Raw genomic sequence first — 19,187 nt, 5'->3', positions numbered from 1 at the left:
TAGGGGTATGGGTGGGTTGCGCTTCGGTGGGTCAGTGTGGACTTGTTTGGCCGAAGGGCCTGTTTCCACACTGAATCTAATCTAATCTAATCTAATCTAATCTAATTCCTTCCGTGCACTTCTCTAACTCACTTCCCTCTCTCACCTCACTTCTTAAAACTTACTTCCAAGCTTTTATTTTGTCTCCCTAATGTAACTTGATTTCTAGTGCACTGTGCCACACTAATGTCAAATGCTGTAGGGTGTTCTATTGCATTAAAGGTGCCACTTAAATGCAACCTGTTGTTATTGGCCTCCAGCCATTACTTCAGGAGAAGATGGGGAGAAACTCCAGAAAAGGCAACCACAGCTACATGGGGTCTCTGAGAAAGCGGATGGAATTCTCTGGTTTTTAAATCAGCAGATTAAGTGGAGTGTAACCTAGGAGGAGATGCTTCTAAGTTCCAACTTTTTGAAAAGTACAGATTCTTGTATTCAAGACAGTAAGCGGGGGAGATGGGTAATAGAGCAGTGTCACCGGGGCGGGGGGAGAAATAGATATTGCCCATCACAACATTAAGCAGTCTGAGTGGAAAATGGATGTATCAAAACTTGACTACCATCACAGACGTATAGCAACAGAAAAAGTTAGGAGGTCTCAATAATTTTATTGCATTATAATAAGTAATACGTTTGGAGACTCCTGAAAACGCTACAGTAGGAATTCACATAACACTGCCAGTATATCCCCCTGGTGGTAATGCAGAGCATCACACTACAAATTGTCAATGCTACCAGCTTCTCAACTCACAACGCTGCAACTTGAATGGAAATTTGCCGCTTGATCTGCGAGAAATGCATACAGTGCCTTTCATGACCTCAGCTATTCCAAAGCACAGCACAACCACTGAGGTACTTTTGAAGGAAAACAGTGTTGTCATGTTGGAAAAGCCACACACACGCACACAACAAGCTCCCACAAGCAACAGCATGATAATAACAAGATGATAATATCTTATTATTATTAAGCTGGTTGAAGGATAAATACTAAGCAGGCAACACCGCAGCTCTTCTTTGGCATTCGATCTTATACTCATGTAAAAGGTAAAGTTGCCATAGTTTTACCAAACCATTGGGGTTGCTCATTCAATAGGGAGTGATGACTGGTGGTTGTTTAGCCTGAGGGTCACCATGTCTCAGCGGGGGGGAGGGGTTGAGTAGGCAATCCTTCATGGTAACCTCAGCCAGTGTGGGAATTGAACCTACATGATTGGTGTCACTCTGCATCACAAACCAGCCACCAAACCAACTGAGAGAACAGAAAGGGCCTCAGTTTAACACCTCCTTCCAAAAGGCACTACTTTCTACAGTTCAGAACTACCTCATTACTGCACAGAAGTGTCATTCTCAATTATGTATCAGACTGGGATATGAATTCACAGCCTGCTGACCAAGAGGTGAGAGTGTTGCTGTACCATAGTCAATGACTATTTCCCAAGTGTACTGTAAAGTTTATATGTCTGTATTTACATTCCAAACAACTGGCTACATATCATGTGACTGAAGTGCAAAGTTTGAACCATTTCCATCTATTGCTGTAACACATTCTAATTGGAGAAACCACTAACACATCCCATTTTGATAACTAGGGAAGTCGAGATGGTTTTAAACTAAACAATGGGGGGGGAAGGGATCAAATATGGAAACCTGATGGTACATCAAAGAGTAGAGACACGGTAAGAGAAGAAAATAGTTATATAGGAAAAGAGAGTCAGAGAGTGGGAGAGCAAAAAAGAAAGTGTGCATTATTCATTGTAAGTAAACAAGTTGACAACACACATTGAAGTTAACAAATATGATCTGGTAGCTGTTACGAAGACATGGCTTTAGAATGATGAGGATTGAGTCCTGAACATTGAGGGGTATATGACATTCAAGAAAACTGGGGAGGCAATGGCCTAGTGGTGTTAACAGTGGACTCTTAACCCAGGGACCCACGTAATGGTCCGGGGACCAGGGTTCAAATCCCACCACAGCAGATCGTGGAATTTGAATTCAATAACTATCTGGAATTAAGAGTGTGAGATGACCAAGGATCCATTGTCAATTGTTGGATAAACCCATATGGTTTACTAATGCCCTTTACAGAAGGACATTGCTGGCCTATATGTGACTCCAAACCCACAACAAGGTGGTTGACTCTTAACTGCCCTCTGGGTAATTGGGGATGGGCAGTAAATACTGGCCTGGCCAAAGATGCCCCCGTCTTTGTGAATTATTTTTTTTAAATAGGAAGCCAGATAATGATGGAGTGGTAATGCTGTTATTTGTGGACAGCATTTGTGAAACAGTTAGAGATTACCTGGTTCCTGAAATTGGAAAGTGTCATTGATTTGAGTGGTGTAAAGACCATAACTTAGATTTTCTTTATACTTGATTGTGGGCTGGCATTGGAAAAGGACAGCTTTAAAATCAAAGATTATGGAAGGAATTGCTGCACTTTTAAAATAAAGTTACTGGATGCATTGTGACCTTAGTTTGTACTGTCCCCTTGTAAGGGGAGATAAGGTGTGTGCGAAGTGAGATTCAGCCAGCAACAGATTGCTGACTTAGTATTATGTAATGTGACAAGATTGATTCATGACCTCTGAGTTAAGGCACCCAGACGTAGCAGCACAATTCCACAATATGATGGAATTTTACACTCAGTTTGAAAGTAGGAAATTTGGGTCTAAGACTAGTGTGTGAAATGTAAATAACTGCATGAAAGCTGTGGGAGCTGAAATGAGCTTGTGTACTCAGCAGGTGGATAGATCAATAGACACACAGTAGCAGACATTTAAAGTGATATTTTAGAAAACTCAGAATAAACATATTAATATTATCAAGACACATTCTTAAAGGATGAACTACTATCATGGTTAGTTAAGAAATTATGGAAAGCATCAATCTTCAGGAAAAAGCATACAACTGCAGGAAGATGAGTGGCAAGTCAAATAATTGGTCGGAATATAAAACGCAGCAGAGAATGACCAAAAGGTTAATTAGGAGGAAGAAGTTAGATTGTTTCTACAGGAATTTAAAAAGGAAAAGAATATGTAAAGAATGGGGAATGAAAAGGAGATAATAAGGAAAGGGTGGATGAAAAAGACAAATATCTTGTTTCTATCTTCACTGTTTGGAAAAAAAATAAAGCATTCCAGTAATTATTTAAATCGGGAGGTGGGATGGAAAGAGAAATGTTGTGCAATTTCAATCATGAGGAAAGTGGTACAAAGCATATAGATGGAGCTAGTGTCCAGGTCAAAGTGGACCTCATCCTAGGGTCTTAAAAGAAGCGGCTAATGAGATAGTGGATGTGTTGGTGTTGATTTTCCCATTTTCCCTGGATTAAGAAAAGGTTCCATTGGATTGGAAAGTAGCAAACATAACTAATCTATTCAAGGGGAGCTGGAGGCAGAAAACAGGAAGCTATAGGGTAGATTACTTGATGCCTGTCCCCTGAGGAAAGTGTTATAATTGGCCATTAAAGAGATTATGGAAAGGGAAACTAGAAAAATTCAAGTCATTGGGAAGGGGCAACATGGTTTTGTCAAAGATAAATCATATTTAACCAGGTTATTAAAGTTGTTTGAAGGAATAAAATATGTTGTGGATAATGGAAAGCCCTGTGAATGTAGTATGAGTGCATTTCCAGGAGGCATTTGATAAGATGCCCCATCAGTGTTATTGTGGAAAATAAGCACTCATGGTGTTTATCTATAATGATGAAACATCAAATGGCTGGAAGCAAACAGAGTATGCATAGATTGGTCTTTGACTGATTTATAGAGTCATAGATATGTACAGCATGGAAACAGACCCTTCAGTCCAACCCATCCATGCCGACCAGATATCCCAACCCAATCTCATCCTACCTGCCAGCACCCGGCCCATATCCTGATGAGAGGAGTCTCAAAGATTTTGGGCTTGGGCCTCAATTTTGTGCTTCAGTGACTTAGATTGGCCGAACGAAGGAGTGGTACTTGAATTCACAGACAGGTCGGAAACTATGCTGTGAAAGAGAGATAAAGAATTTGCAGTCAGGAGACTGGGTGATTGGGCAGAAATCTGGCAGATAGAGAACAATGTGAGAAAATGAGAAGTAGTTCATCTTGACAGGAGAATTTTTTAAAAAGTCAGATGTTACTTAAATGGAGAATAACTACAGAATTCCAAGGGACAGAGGGGTTTGGGTGTTCTGGTACACTATTCACAAGAAGTTGAGGACAGGTACAGCACGTACTCAAGAAGGCTAATGGGAGCTATCCTTTATTATAAGAGGAATTGAGCATAAAGGAATGGATGTTATGCTTTAGTTACACAGGGCATTGGTGAAGCCACCTCTCTCGTACTATGCAGTTTTGGTGTCCTTATTTGAGGAAGGATGTGAATGCATTGGCTTAAAGGATGTTCAGAAGATTGATACCTGCAATGGAGTGAATATCTTATAAGGATATGGTTGGATGGGCCAGACCTGTTTCCACTGGAGTTTAGACAAGTGAGGAGTGAATTCATTGAAGTGTATAAGATCCTGAATGGTCTTAAGATGATGAGGAGGAAGGGATGTCTCCTGTTGTGGGTGAGTCCAGAGCTTGGCACACTGAAATAAAATTAGCAGTTGCTCTTTCAGGACAGAGATGAAGAGTATTTTTCTCTCTCTCTCAGAAGATTGTGTGACTTTGGCACACTTTGTCTCAGAAATGGGTGGAGGCAGGATCATTGAATATTTTTTTCAGGCAGAAGACCCTTCAGACAATAAAATCAATGATTCTCAAGTGTAGATGGGAATGTGAAATTGAAAATGCAAACAGGTCAGCCATAATCCTATTGAGTGATGAAACAGACTGTAAGGGCCAATTAGCCTGCTTCTACTGCGATTTTGTTTTATATTGACACTCCATCATGCATTCCATAAATGTTCATCTTGATATCAACATTGGGTTTAGATAGGTGTCTCTAAAATCTTTTCCTTGCTTCCAGTGATGCCATCCCCATGTGACTCTGACCCCTGTCAGAGAGGAGGGACTTGCAATGAACAAGATGGCTCCTATACCTGTCAGTGTCCACCGGGCTTCAGCGGGCAACGCTGTGAGAAAGGTCTGTTTTTAACTCATTTTTTCATCTCTTCCAGAAGCATAGTCTGTGGTCTATTGACACTCTCACATTCAACATAAACTGTTCCTTCTGTTATGTCACAGAGTCAGAAAGCCAAACCAAATCAGCCTTCCTACCTCTGTATTCCCAACACAGTAAAACTAAAACCTTGAAATCTCTCAAAGTTTACCCCAATGGATCCTAGCCAAGCTATTAAATAGCCAGACTCTGCGAATAGTCAATTCTCAACACTTCTTTGTAGTTTAAACAAAATATTTCATAACTGAATAACAATGCAGTAACTTTAGCAAGTAAAAATTAAACCACAAAGTAATCTAATTGATAACTTTATTTAATTCAAAAACATTTGTTTTCAGCCCTATTCACACAAACGACTGTCAGATAAACAAACACATTTAAGGGATAAACAAAAGAAAACAATTAAACAGTCCAGATTGCTTGTGGTTGTCACAATGCACTGTTGCACAAGCATACATGACTGTTTCTTGATTGCTTTTTGGAAGATGGTGATCGGAACCACCTTTTCCAATAAAGGCAGAGACACTCATAACTTAGTTTCTGTTCTCTGAACCTCCAATAGTTCACAACGGAAGGTAGGCAGAAAGCTTTCAAATCTTCATGCTAGAGCATCAGCAAGCAAAATCCTCCTCCACAGAAAACACAGTCCAAAACCTAATTGGAACTCTGGCCTCTCCATACCAGACTGACCATTTCCCCATCAGGTCCCAGTTACCATACAACATTGGCCATCTACTTGAGAAGCTATCCTGCACTTGCTGGAATCAATTCCAGGTAACTGACCTCATTAATGGCCAATATCTGCTATCTGCTCTCCCCCTAGTGTTGAGGTATCTGGGGAAACTTTTGATCAAGATCCAAGCTGCAATTGATTTCCAGGTCTGGCCTCACAATCAAACGGCAGTGTGTTTTTTTTCTGTTTTGTTTTAATACAAGCTGCCTACAGTCCAAAGGTCTTTTTCAGTTCACAGTTCTCGGTTCTCAGCTCCAAACCAAAACTGATAAAATATTAAAATAAAACAATGAAAAATCAGCAAAAGTTTTAACACTTCAGTTCAACTCTTAGCCTTGTACAGACTACGATTCCCAATGTCCAATTTATTGACCAGTTTTTTTATCCAAGTCGACCGTGGCAGCATTGTTCTTAAAATTCCGAGCAGGCACAGCCTGGAACTGATTACAGTTCAGCTCTGAATTAATAACAGGACAGAAAGAATAAATAGGCAACCCAAAATGTAACCTTTCAGTTTTATACTCATACAACATGGCACTGCGCTGAGATTAAACTGTGGTCTGTCTGTGTGCTAATATACAGGGAACTGCTAGTTTGGATATTCATTATGCTTAGCTTCCCCTGACAGTTCTTCATAGATCAATATAGAGGTATCTTTACATTGTGTCAAATTCTGACTCTAACTTATGCTATTATATTTATTTGTAGATAGAGGTTTGTTTTGTATCTAACCAATACTGCACCTGAACTAGTAGCGGTTTGGTGGGAAACTGCAAAGAGATTTGACTCTGTAGCCAATCCATTCACCATCTGGGTAGGGAGTACGTAAAGGGTAGTTTAAGAGGACTTTGTTCTATAATATTATATCAAAGCTGAGAGTGTACTTTTGTTGCCAAGCCCCACGTTATACTTATTTGATACGATCGTACACAGAAGTTTACTTTTGTTTCCAAATAGTATCATAGCTGACCGAGGAATGTTTGGCCAATCAGTGGACAACGTTTTTCTACACTTTCTGATTTCTGCTGTATCTGACATGGGAATGTTTGGGTGCACATGGGGACGTTTTATCCCTTGACAGCACTCCATCACCCAGAGCATGGATTTTTTTTTAAGTAATGTGGTTCTGCTACAGCAAGAATCTTTTCTTGCCCTGCACACTTTGCAGAGAATCGCCAAACACACACCCTTTGAAATTGAGAATAAGTCATCTTCAAATGAAATAATTTTTTCTCCATTCTCTCAGAAAGACTCCGCTCTTGTGCGTCTAATCCATGCCGGAATGGTGGAACCTGCAAGGAGGCTCACGGAACTTATCAGTGCATTTGTCTGTATCGCTTCACTGGCAAGAACTGTGAGACAGGTATGTCCAGTCAGCGATGTGCAGCTTGCTTTTCAGAGAGTTGACTTTAGGGATTCCATGTGCTGTGTATATACATTGCTGTGACTCTTTTATGTCTTGCATGGAAGTCAGTTTGTTTGCTGTAATATCTGCTTTGTAACCTATTCTGTTTTACTGGTTTAAGGAACTAACCCATGGATCGGGTTGTAAGTTTGCTCGCTGAGCTGATAGGTTTGTTCTCAGACGTTTCCTCACCATGCTAGGTAACATCATCAGTGAGCCTCCGGTGAAGCGCTGGTATTCTGTTCCGCTTGTTATTTCTGTGTCTTGGTCTGTTGTGCTTGGTGACATCACTTCCGGTTCTGTTTCCGAGAGGTTGGTAAATGGGGTCCAAATCAATGTGTTTGTTAATGGAATTCCGGTTTGAATGCCAGGTCGCTAGGAATTCCTGTGCATGTCTTTGATTAGCCTGTCCCAGGATGTATTATCCCAGTCAAACTGGTGTCCCTCTCCATCTGTGTGTAAGGACACTAGTGATAGTTGGTCATGTCTTTTGGTGGCTAGTTGATCCCATGTATCCTGGTAGCTAGTTTCCTGCCTATTGTCCAATGCAGTCCTGGCAGGGTATTTTGTATATGACATTTGTTCTGCTGGTTGTTGGTATGGGGTCCTTTAAGCCTCAAAGTGCCCAGCCCCTGGCTTTGATTCCAGCCTCAGATGATTGTCTGTCTGTGGCATTGCACATTCTCTCCATATCTGCCTGGGTTTCCTCTGGGTGCTCTGGGTTCATCTCACAGTGTAAAGATATGTGCAATTGGTGCTTTAGCCATGGCTAAATGCAGGGTTATGTAGGGACAGGGTAGAGGGGTAGGGCTGGATGGGCTGCTTTTCAAAGGGGTGGTGTGGACTGGATGGGCCTGCTTCCACACTGTAGGGATTCTCTGATTAATATGATCCCAGCTGTAGCAGCATGAGTATAAAGGGGATCCCATTGTGAAATAGATGTACAGGAGCATAAAGACAGGCCCACTGTGAAATATTGTGAAGTACTGGAATTATGGCGCGTCAATCATGCAAGTTTAAAGAGGGTGTCTTGACCAAGATAGTTATAGCAATGCCAGTCGGATATGCCTGGATTTTCACTTTGGAATCAGTCCGTCAATGATTTGGGAGTATCACTTTTTAGATAATTGCAGCAATGTCTCAATGGAACAATATAGGTTTACACCATTGGCATAAAGAGCATCTTACTCTGTGGTTTGTGTCTGGGTATCTGATTATTCCTGTCTGACTTTGACTCCTTCTATCTGTTAACAGATCTCGTCTTGTTCCCTTCTGTGTAGGTAAGCCAGATCCATGTTCATCCAGCCCATGCCAGAATGGGGGCACGTGCTTCCATTACATTGGGAAATACAAGTGTGAATGCCCGAGAGGATTCACTGGACGGCACTGTGACACAGGTACACCAAATACTGTCAATACAAAAGAACAGCAACCAAATCCCCTATTGTGTAGCATTTCCCATTGTACAGCCAACCTATTTGCCATTGACTCCTATTGGATAGGATTCCACTGCACCAAATTACTTTCCATTGATTATTTAGGGATAAAATCACTTTCTATTGACTCTCACTGTTAGAATCCCATTGACTAAATCCCTTTCCACTGATTTGCTGTTAGAATCCCAGTGGATCAGATCTCACTGTGAGAATCCCAATAATCCAATGCCCTAACATGAATTCTTAATAGAATCCTAATGGACAAATCCCTTTCTGTTGATTCATTGTTAAAATCTCAGTAAGTCAGTTCCCTCCTCATCAGATCTCTCAATTAGAATACTATAGATGAAATCTCTCCCCATTCATTTTTCAGCGTATAGAATCTCAATGAAGCAAAACCTGATCTCTTTCACTTCTCCTATTTATTATTCCAAGACATTAACTCTTCCTAGTCACTCCAACTTTACAGAAACCCATTAGAATATAATGTTTCCCACTTACAGTCATAGAGATGTACAGCACAGAAACCCTTCAGTCTGACCAGATATCCTAAATTAATCTAATCCCATCTGCCAGCATTTGGCCCATATCCCTTTCAACCTGTCCTAGTCATGTATCCATCCAGATGCCTTTTAAATGTTGTAACTGTACCAACTCCCACTTCATCTGGCAGCTCATTCCATACATGTAAACAATGCGAAAAAGTTGTCTAGGTCCTTTTTAAATCATTCCTCACTCACCTTAAACCTATGCCCTCTACTTTTGAACTCCCCTACCCTGGGAAAAAGACCTTGGCTATTCACCCTATCCATGCCCCTCATGATTTTATAAACCTCTGTTAGGTCACCCCTTAGCATTTGATGCTCCAGGGAAAATAGCCCCAGCCTAAACTGCCTCCCCCTCACAGCTCAAACCCTGGCAATATCCTTGTAAATCTCTACTGTACCTTAACTCCCATATGTCAAATCCCAGTGGGTCAAACAGGTAACCATACTGTTCGGATATGGTTAGGGATATTTTGATAAAATGCCACTTGAGTACTGCTATTGGTAATATTATTACAGAGACCCCATAGCTAAAATGTGAGAGTCTTTATTCTGAGTTAATTCTACCCTTCGATAGATGCTGATATCTCAGCAGTGGGCCACATGGAAGGTATTGCTGTTGTGGTAATGTTACTGGTCTAGTAACCCAGGAAGTTTGGCTGATGTCCTGAGCACGTGGTTTTGAATTTCACCATGGCAGTTGCTGAACTTTGAATTCTAAACACAAAACCAGTGTAAAGGTGAACATTTTTACCATTGTCAATTGTTATAAAAACCCAAGAGCCTCACTAATATCCTTCAGGGAAGGGAATCTGTCTATAGTGCCTGGTCTGGCCTAAGTGTGATACCCCAATGGCAGCAATGTCGTTGAGTCCGAATTGCCCCATGAAGTGACTGAGCAGGTAAGGAACTCCATAAGGAACGCATGACAGGAGCAAGATATTAGGCCCATTAAGCCTTCTCCACTTTTCTAGATCATGACTGGTCTTTTACCTCAATGTAAAGTGAAGAAATGAATCATTATCACTGCTATCAAGCAACATTTGTTTAACAATATCCTGTTCACTGATACTCAGTTTGTTTTCCATGAGAGCCAGTCATCTCCTGACCACATTACAGTCCTGGTTCAAACATGGGCAAAATAACTGAAATACAGAGGTGAAGTGAGAGTGACAGCCCTTGACACCAAGGCCACATTTGACTAAGTGTGCATCAAACAGCCATAGCAAAACCTGAGTCGACCAGAATCAGGGGGAAACCACTCTACTTGTTGGTATCATACGTAGAACAAATGACGATGGTTATAGTTGTTGAATGTCAGCCATCACAACTCCAGGACATCTCTGCAGGAGTCCTTCAGGGTAGTGCCTAACACCAACCATCTTCAGCTGTTTCATCAATGAACTCCCCTCCACCATAAGGTCAGAAGTGAATGTTCGCCAATGTTGGCACCATTCACGAATCCTCAGATATTGAAGCAGCCCAGGATCAAATGCAGCAAGACCTGGACAATATCCTGGCTTGGGCTGACAAGTTAGCCTGGGCCTCTGGATTAATATCCAGTGACAATACCACAATGCCGCCAATAAACACCCTCATGGGGAACCTGGCGACCTGGTAACTTAGGAACTCTGCTGTCCAGAGCAGTGTGCCTGCCTTTTTTGGTTCCGTTGTTGTCTGTTTGACTGGAATTTTTTAATATATACTATGTATAACTAGAACTTCACAAAAGTACTTGCTCTTGCCTTCAGAGTTCATTGAGACTCAACCTGTGGTGATCACTTTCTGAGCTATAAATATTGCGCTAGGTAACATTATCCTCAGAGGTAATTTTCAGAGGAACTGACAAGATAGGTTCAAGCAGAGTGTCAAACTGGTCTAGACCATGCCAATTTCGCTCCAGCAGGGTTGTCTTCTAAGTTTGCAAATCCCCAGCTGTGAATGAGCCCCAGATTTTTCTCCAGATAAATGCTGAGAAGACCAAAAGCCATCTTCCTCAGTCCCTAACATAAATCCCACGCCATTGTCAACAACACTGTTACCTTCACTGGTCACTCTCTTAGCTTGGAACCTCAACATCCTATTTGACTCTAAACTGGGTTTCTGATGCTCTTTCGACCTGCTTCTGTGTCCTGCCTTCAGCCTAGTCACACTAAAGCCCTAATCTGAGATCATGTGACCTCCACGTGGTCTCTATCTTTCACCCTTTCACCTCAGCCAAACGTGCTGTGAGTATACCCACACCAGATTAGTTCACCACTGTTTCCACTGGCCCTCTCGCTCCTGAAACCTCACATTTTGGACCTCCATGTTCATTTTATATGTGGCCTTTGCCCCCTATGTGCTGCGCCTCCCCTAGACTGAATAATTATTTATATCTGCATGAAATTGTTTCTATAAAAGACACTGTTTGAAGGCTGTACCATCCAATGAACTTCTTTGCCTCAAAACCTGCACATCTTGTTTCTTTTAGAGGTGGACTGTGGGATCCCCAGCGAGGTGAAGCATGCTGAGGTGCTCATCTCTTCAACCAAGTATGGCTCAGTCGCTCAGTATGTTTGCGAAGCGGGATACACAGTACAGCCCAGCCCAGGAGAGAGTACCTGTCGATTGGATGGAAGGTGGAGTGAAGCGCCAACCTGCGAAGGTAAGTGAAATGGTCACACCACCGATGTGTTGGCTATCCCTCCTGAAAAGTGGCAGATACCTCAGTGCGAGTTGCAGGCTAAAGATACCTTTTATTTACCTCACGGGCTGTGGGTGCCATTGGCTGGGTCAGCATTTATTGCCCGTCCCTTATTGCTCTTGAGAAGATGTTGGTGAGCTGCCTCCTTGAACTGCTGCAGTCCATGTGCTGTAGGTAGACCCACATTGCCCTGAGTGAGGGAGTTCTCGGATTTTGATCCAGAAACAGTGAAGGAATGGCGATATATTTCCAAATCAGCTGTTTGAGTAGCTTGGAAGGGAGTTTGCAGGTCGTGATATTCCCGCATATCCGCTGCCCTTGTCCTTCTAGAAGGAAGTGGTCGTGGGTTTGGAAGGTGCTGTCTAAGGATCTTTGGTAAATTTCTGCAGTGCATCTTGTAGATAGCACACACTGCTGCTACTGAGCATCGGTGGTGGAGGGAGTGGATGCTTGTGGATACAGTGCCAATCAAGCGGGCTGCTTTGTCTTAGATGGTGTAAGGCTTCTTGACTGTTGTTGGGGGCTGCACCCTTCCAGACTGATGATGCATCCAGACTTGTGCCTTGTAGATGGTGCACAGGCTTTCAAGAAACAGGAGTTGGTTCTAGACAGAAATGGTTGTGGATTTGGAAGGCACAGTCTAAGGATCTTTGGCTAGTATCTGCCTGGGGAAGGCCAAGGGGATTTGATGGGTTTTTGTAGTTTTAAATGTTGAATAATGGATACCTGGGAGTGAGGTACAAGCTGCACTCTCATTGAGGGGTGCATGTGGTTTAAATATTGAACAATAGAAACTGAGGAACGAATTACACGTGCTGGAATCTAATCATGGGGATCAGTTGGTTTATATATGGAATAGTGGGTAATCAGTTAATGAATTTAATCATGGGATCTTGATCTCTATTCCTTGCAAGCTTGAGACCCCCTGTTGCCATGTATATATTAAAGTTAATTTTCTCAGCACCTCATTTACCCACCTTTATCTACCTTTACCTAATCCATTTCTAAATTTATGGGCCAGACATTTCTCTTTTGTGGTTGGAATAGTGTCTGCTGAGGTGTATTTTTGCCTATGCTGGTGTTAAAACACCTCCTGATTTTGCTTACTTCTTACATTGTTGAGGAATTGATTTCCAAGACCTCATGATGCTACTACACCTTTCTCCTGCCCTTCTTGCCTCTGGCTCCTTCCTTCATGTCTGGTATGTTGGCCAAAGTGATGGGGAGTTTACTGGTTTGTGCTGTCATCCATGCACTTACCAGATACTGCATGGGTCACACTTAGCTTAAGTTTTACAGGACGGGTCTGGCTGTCAATGTACCCAAGAGTTTATTGAGTTTTGTGTGCTGGACGTAGTGCAAGGGAAAGATTGGGCATAAGTGAAGGAGCAAGGAGAAAGGAGCAAGAGTAACTTGTTCGATTGATTGAGTCTGTTTCACCATTTGAAAGAATTGTAAATGATCTTCTACCTCAAATGTACCTTCCCACACAATCCCTACATCCCCCGATTCCCCTAGAATCCAAAAATCTATCACCCTCTATCTTAAGGATATGTATACTTCCACAACTCTCGGGGTCAGAGAATTCCAAACACTCAAAAACTCTTTGAGTGAATAAGTTCTTCTCATCACAGTCTTGGATGGCTGACTCCATATCCTGAGACTATCACTCGTGTCTTAGATTCACCAGCCCCCAGCAGAAACATTCTCCTGGCATCTATGCTGTCTTTCCTGAAGAAGAGCTAATGCCCGAAACGTCGATTCTCCTGTTCCTTAGATGCTGCCTGACCTACTGCGCTTTTCCAGCAACACATTTCCATCTATGCTGTCAAGCCCAAGAAGAATTTTGTACGTTTCAAATGGATCACCATATGTTTAAAACTCAGTTGACTTGATACATATCTCTGTAGAAATCAATCTCATGAGCTTTCTTTCCACTCCTAAGGCAAGTGTATCTTCCCTTAAGGGTACTGTAAAAACAGAAAAGTGAACTTCAGATGTTGTTTCAACAATGTCTCGTGTCATAGAATCGAACACAGTGTGGAAACAGGCCATTCAGCCCACACCAACCCTCCAAAGAACACCCCATCCAAAACCACCCATCCATGTAACCCTGCGTTTCCCATGGCTAATCCACCTAGCCAAGAACAATTTAGCATAGCCAATTCACCTAATCCATACATCTTTGGACTGTGGGAGGAAACTGGAGCACCCAGACAAAACCCAAGCAGACACTGGGAAAATGTGCAAACTCAATACTGACAGTCATCCGAGGGTAGAATCGAACCCAGGTCCCTTGTGCTGTGAGGCAGCAGTGCTAACCACTGAGGAAACCATGCCACCCCAGTTATTTCAGTTATCTCCCTGTATAATCCAACCCTTTTGTAATAAAGTTTGGTATTATCATTTACATTTTGACTTGCTTATACCTCCATATGATATTACTGGGATTTGTGCACAAGGGCTCTGTGCTGAATCTAAATGCAAAATGTTTGCTAGCCTCTCAAGATTTTCGAAATGTTCACCCCTTCTACTTTTCTGATCAAAGTGGATAACTTCACATTTCATCACATTATTTTCAAGCTGCCCACTGTGTAAATGCTGTTGCAGTATCTCTACATCCAGCTTAGTCTCCCATATAACTCTGCATCATCAGCAAACTTGCAAATGTTACTGCAGGACCCTTCATCTAAACCTCTGATATAGAGTGTAAATAGCTGAGGCCAACAGACGCGATCTTGGAGGTACACAGCTAGTTACAGCCAACTAAATGGAAATGTCCTGTTTCTTCCGCCTCTCTGCCCTTGCCATTAACCATTCCTCAAACCAATTTAATACATTGTGCCTAATACCATGAACCTAATTTTGTTAAATCTCTATTTTATGACAACTTAGCGGAACATTTTTGAAAAGCTAGGTGCACGAAGTCCATGGTTCTCCTTTCCCTGTGCTACCACTTCCAACCTCCGAAAGTATTGGGAGGTTTTTGAAACATGACTTCAGATATCCACATTTACTCAGTCCAATCATATTGTGATTTTGTAAGATTACCATGTGCCGAAAACACATCTAGAACATTCCCTCTTAATGCTGTCAGGTCGATTGGTCTTTAATTTCCCCTGCTTCTGCCTCTGTCCCTGCTTTGCTTGAATGACAGGGTACCAATTTGTACTTGCCAATCTAGGGAGACTGTTCCAAAATCCAGGAAGTTCTGGAAGTTCAAAACAGATGAGCAGCCTTTATTTCTGTGGCCCTTGGCTGCAGAATGCCAGGTCAAATTTTATTTCCATTAATTTATTCAGAGCTTTTTTTTAGTTGATACCAATAATCTTTGAGTTTCACATTCTCACCAGACCATGTGGTCGGCATGGACAAGTTGGACCGAAGGTCTGTTTCCGTGCTGTACATCTCTGTGACTCTATGACTCTATGTCTGGAACATTTTCTTAGTCTTCTTTCATGAAGTATTTGTTTAATGTCTGCACCATTTCCTTATTCCCTAGTTCCTGGGATAATGGGTTGTCCTACCAGAAGAGACTGAGGAGACTGGGACTGTGTTCTTTAGATTTTAGGAGAATGAGGGGTGATCTCATTCCAACACACAACCTGCTTCTATGTCCCGACAGGGTCGGTGGAGAAAAGGCGTTTCATCCTTCTGGGATGGAGAGATTGAAGAATCTGAAACTAGCAGACTCTATCTCAAAATGAAGATTTTATAACCAAAATGAGATGGAATTTATTCACTCAGTGAGTGATGAATCTTTGGATCCCAATGAGCTTTGGAGCCCAGATGATGAATGTATTCAAGACAAAGATCAATAGATTTCTAGATATTAAAGACATGGGATAATGCCGGAAAATAGCATTGAGGTGGAAGATTGGGCATGATATAGATGAATGGAGGAGCAAGCTCAAGGGGCCATATGGTCTACTCCTGCTCCTGTATCATGTGCTACTCCCTTCATGACAGTGCCTAATGATGAAGTAAATGAGAAACAGAGAAAAGCTTCTCTAATGATTTCAACAAACATAAAAAAAAGTCACTATTGTAGGTGTTTTAAATCCATATATGTTATGGTACACCTCTGGAGCAGGTGGGACTTGAACCCAGAACTTCTGTTTCAGAGGTACAGACACTACCACTGCACCACAGGAACCTACGATGTAGTGGATTGATTAATGCTGGAAGTATAAATCAGCACAATTCTGTTTGTATCCTTGAGTTTGCATTCCACCTCACTCTGTAGTTAGAATTTAAATCTTACATATTCCCTCGTGCGTCAATCTTGATGACCATTCATAGAGTCATGCAGATGTCCAACACAGAAACAGATCCTTCAGTCCAACTCATCCTTGCCGATAAGATATCCTAATCTAATCTCGTCCCGTTTGCCAACATTTGGCCCATATCCCTGTAAACCCTTCCTATTCATACACCCATCCAGATGCCTTTTAAATGTTGTAATTTTACCGGCCTCCACCACATCCTCGGGGTGCTGATTCCATTCTTGCATCACTCTCTGCGTGAAAAAGTTGCCCCTTCAGTCCATTTTAAATATTTCCCCTCTCACCCTAAACCCATGCCCTCTAGTTCTGGACTCCCCCCACCCCCGTGAAAAGACCTTATCCATTTACCCTATCCGTGCCCCTCATGATTTCATAAATCTCTATAAGGTCACCCCTCAACCTCCGATGTTCCAGGGAAAACAGCCTCAGCCTATTCAACCTCTCCCTATAGACCAAACCCTCCAACCCTGACAACATGTTTGTAGATCTTTTCTGAACCCTTTCAAGTTTCACCATATCCTTCCAATAGGAGGGAGACCAGAATTGCACAAGTGACATTACCGTGGAAGCAGGTCATCTGAAATCGAGACAGAAAATGCTGGGGGATCTCAGCTGGTCTGGCAGTATCTATGGAGAGAAGGAAACATTTAACATATCAAGCCCAGTATGACGCTTCTTCAGAACTGAAGAGAGCTGGAAAATGATTTTTTATTTAATCCACTGACCATGCAGGAAGAGGAACAAGTGGAACAGAGCGTGAGGGTAATCAAAGTAAATGACAAAGGGGGTGTTGATGGTGGTAAAGGGGAGGTTTAGGTGCAAAGCAGGCGATGACCATTCAGTAATGTTGTGTTTCTTTATGTTGTGCCAGTTGTGAATCCTTGTGTTCTAAGCCCCTGTGGTGCTCGTGGTTTCTGCCGCACTGTAAATGAATCGTATATCTGCACTTGTAAAGTTGGATACTCAGGAAAACACTGCGACGCAGGTAAGGGACAGGTGGTAAGGACTCACGTTGAACCATTTATATAGGTACAAGCAAAGGGGGAAGTGGTAGAACATTAATATATGGAGCTGTATGTGACAAACTATCACGACAGGCACAGGGCAAGGTAGGACTGACCATCAGTACAGGCATAAGAGGAAGTGGGAGTGACAGGTAATCAGTACAGGCATGAGAGGAGGTGGGAGTGACAGGTAAGCAGTACAGGCATGAGAGGAGGTGGGAGTGACAGACAGTACAGGCATGAGAGGAGGTAGGAGTGACAAACAATCATTGGTGTGAGTGGAGCAGGAGTAATCTAAGAGAAAAAGGGGGGAGTTTGGAATGATTTGAAAGACCTCAAAATGCTATTACAGCAAGACTGCGGTTCCAAAAATAAACATTGTCGTGCTCCCAATGAAAGAAGGTTCCATAGGGGACTGCTTCCCCTAACATCAGAGACAACTCCGTATGGGTGACAAGTAACGAAATGATCACACCTCACTGTCAGAAATATTCAACGTGTATGCTTACTCCTTGCTGTGCAATGAACGTGGATCAGACCTGCAGCAAGGTCAGTTGGATTTATGACATTTGATGACATTTCTGTTTGACAGTTGTAGTAGATTCCCTTTTGGAAGGGGAGCAACGTAGGTCAATTGTCAAAGACCTGTTGGGGGTTTTTTTTCCAGAAATCTGCTGCACCTGACTGAAAACTGGGGACAAACTTCCCAGTTACCATTCTCAGAAAGGATCTGGATAGAAATTTGTTTGGGAGAGGACTACAGGTCAAGTAAAAAATAGACTAGTGTTGTTCAGGAGGAATTATTGAATCACTGTAGGTGCAGCTGAAGTTTAGTTTTATTGTTAAAACCAAATCTGCAACATTGTGTGATCATGTGTCATTTTGAGACCACCTCATTAAAACCAAAACAAAACAAAATATAACCTATCAAGCTAGGTTTTAGTCTGGGACTTGTCTTGTCCAGTAATAACATCACTTAGGATCACAACAGTAAGTCATAGGCACAGCAAGCAAGAGGTATGGTGGCCATCACCACAAGGGGAGCTATAGACAATAGGTGCAGGAGTAGGCCATTCTGCCCTTCGAGCCAGCACCACCATTCATTATGATCATGGCTGATCATCCTCAATCAGTATCCTGTTCCTGCCTTATCCCCCTAACCCTTGATGCTACTATCCTTAAGAGCTCTATCCAACTCTTTCTTGAAAGTATCCAGAGACTTGGCCCCCACAGCCTTCTGGGGCAGAGCATTCCATACACTCACCACTCTCTGAGTTGAGTACAAGAATAATGATACTTTGTTGCTGATGTATAGATCCTTGATGTGATCTCAACAAGAGATGTGTGAGAATGTAGGGTGATCCAATTGCAGCTTGCAGTTGATGATAACATGACCTGGTGGATATGGCTGGGATGTTTCCCCTGGTTGATGAATCTAAAACCAGGGTCACAATATCAGGATAAGGGACAGGTCGTTTTAAGTCTGAGATGAGGAGGAATTTCTTCACTCAGAGGATGGTGAATCTTGCCATTCCTCTACCCCAGAGGGCTGTGAAATTTCAATCACTGAACAGTTTCAAGACAGAAGTCTGTCAATTTCTGGAGACTAATGACATCCAGGGGTATTGAGGTAGTGTAGGAACATGGATCGAGGAGGTGATCAGCAATGATATAAACTAAATGGTGAATGAATGGTCTACTCCAGTTCCTATGTAATGTACAGAAGGGAACTTAATGGTGCCCATCCAGCTGACATAAATCAAGGTGTGGGCAAGACCAGATAAAATAAAGTTGGTGACCTGTCTGCCATCTACTTGCCCACCTCAGACGTATTACACTTATTACAGGGTAATTGCATCTTCTTACAAACCGAAAGCTAAGTTGTTTCCTTTTGTGCTGTAAGATTCAGTAGCCAAAGAAATTAAATGGGTTGGATAG

At 42.2% G+C, this 19,187-nt stretch overlaps 1 protein-coding gene across 2 annotated transcripts in view; it reads left to right on the top strand.

Annotated features, from left to right (window-relative positions):
- sned1 (sushi, nidogen and EGF-like domains 1) overlaps positions 1-19,187 on the top strand; it is a 145,710-nt gene that overhangs the window by 94,271 nt on the left and 32,252 nt on the right. For both annotated transcript variants that reach the window (XM_043701804.1, XM_043701803.1), the window contains 5 exons: positions 5,002-5,118; positions 7,134-7,250; positions 8,573-8,689; positions 11,747-11,920; positions 17,117-17,230. In XM_043701804.1, the coding sequence (XP_043557739.1) occupies positions 5,002-5,118; positions 7,134-7,250; positions 8,573-8,689; positions 11,747-11,920; positions 17,117-17,230 (639 nt within the window). The remainder of the gene's footprint in view (positions 1-5,001; positions 5,119-7,133; positions 7,251-8,572; positions 8,690-11,746; positions 11,921-17,116; positions 17,231-19,187) is intronic.

The sequence above is a fragment of the Chiloscyllium plagiosum genome, chromosome 13 (assembly GCF_004010195.1).
Source record: "Chiloscyllium plagiosum isolate BGI_BamShark_2017 chromosome 13, ASM401019v2, whole genome shotgun sequence".
NCBI classification, from domain to species: Eukaryota; Metazoa; Chordata; class Chondrichthyes; order Orectolobiformes; family Hemiscylliidae; genus Chiloscyllium; species Chiloscyllium plagiosum.
Note: the sequence above shows the minus strand (reverse complement) of the source record. Positions and strands in the feature narration are given on the sequence as shown.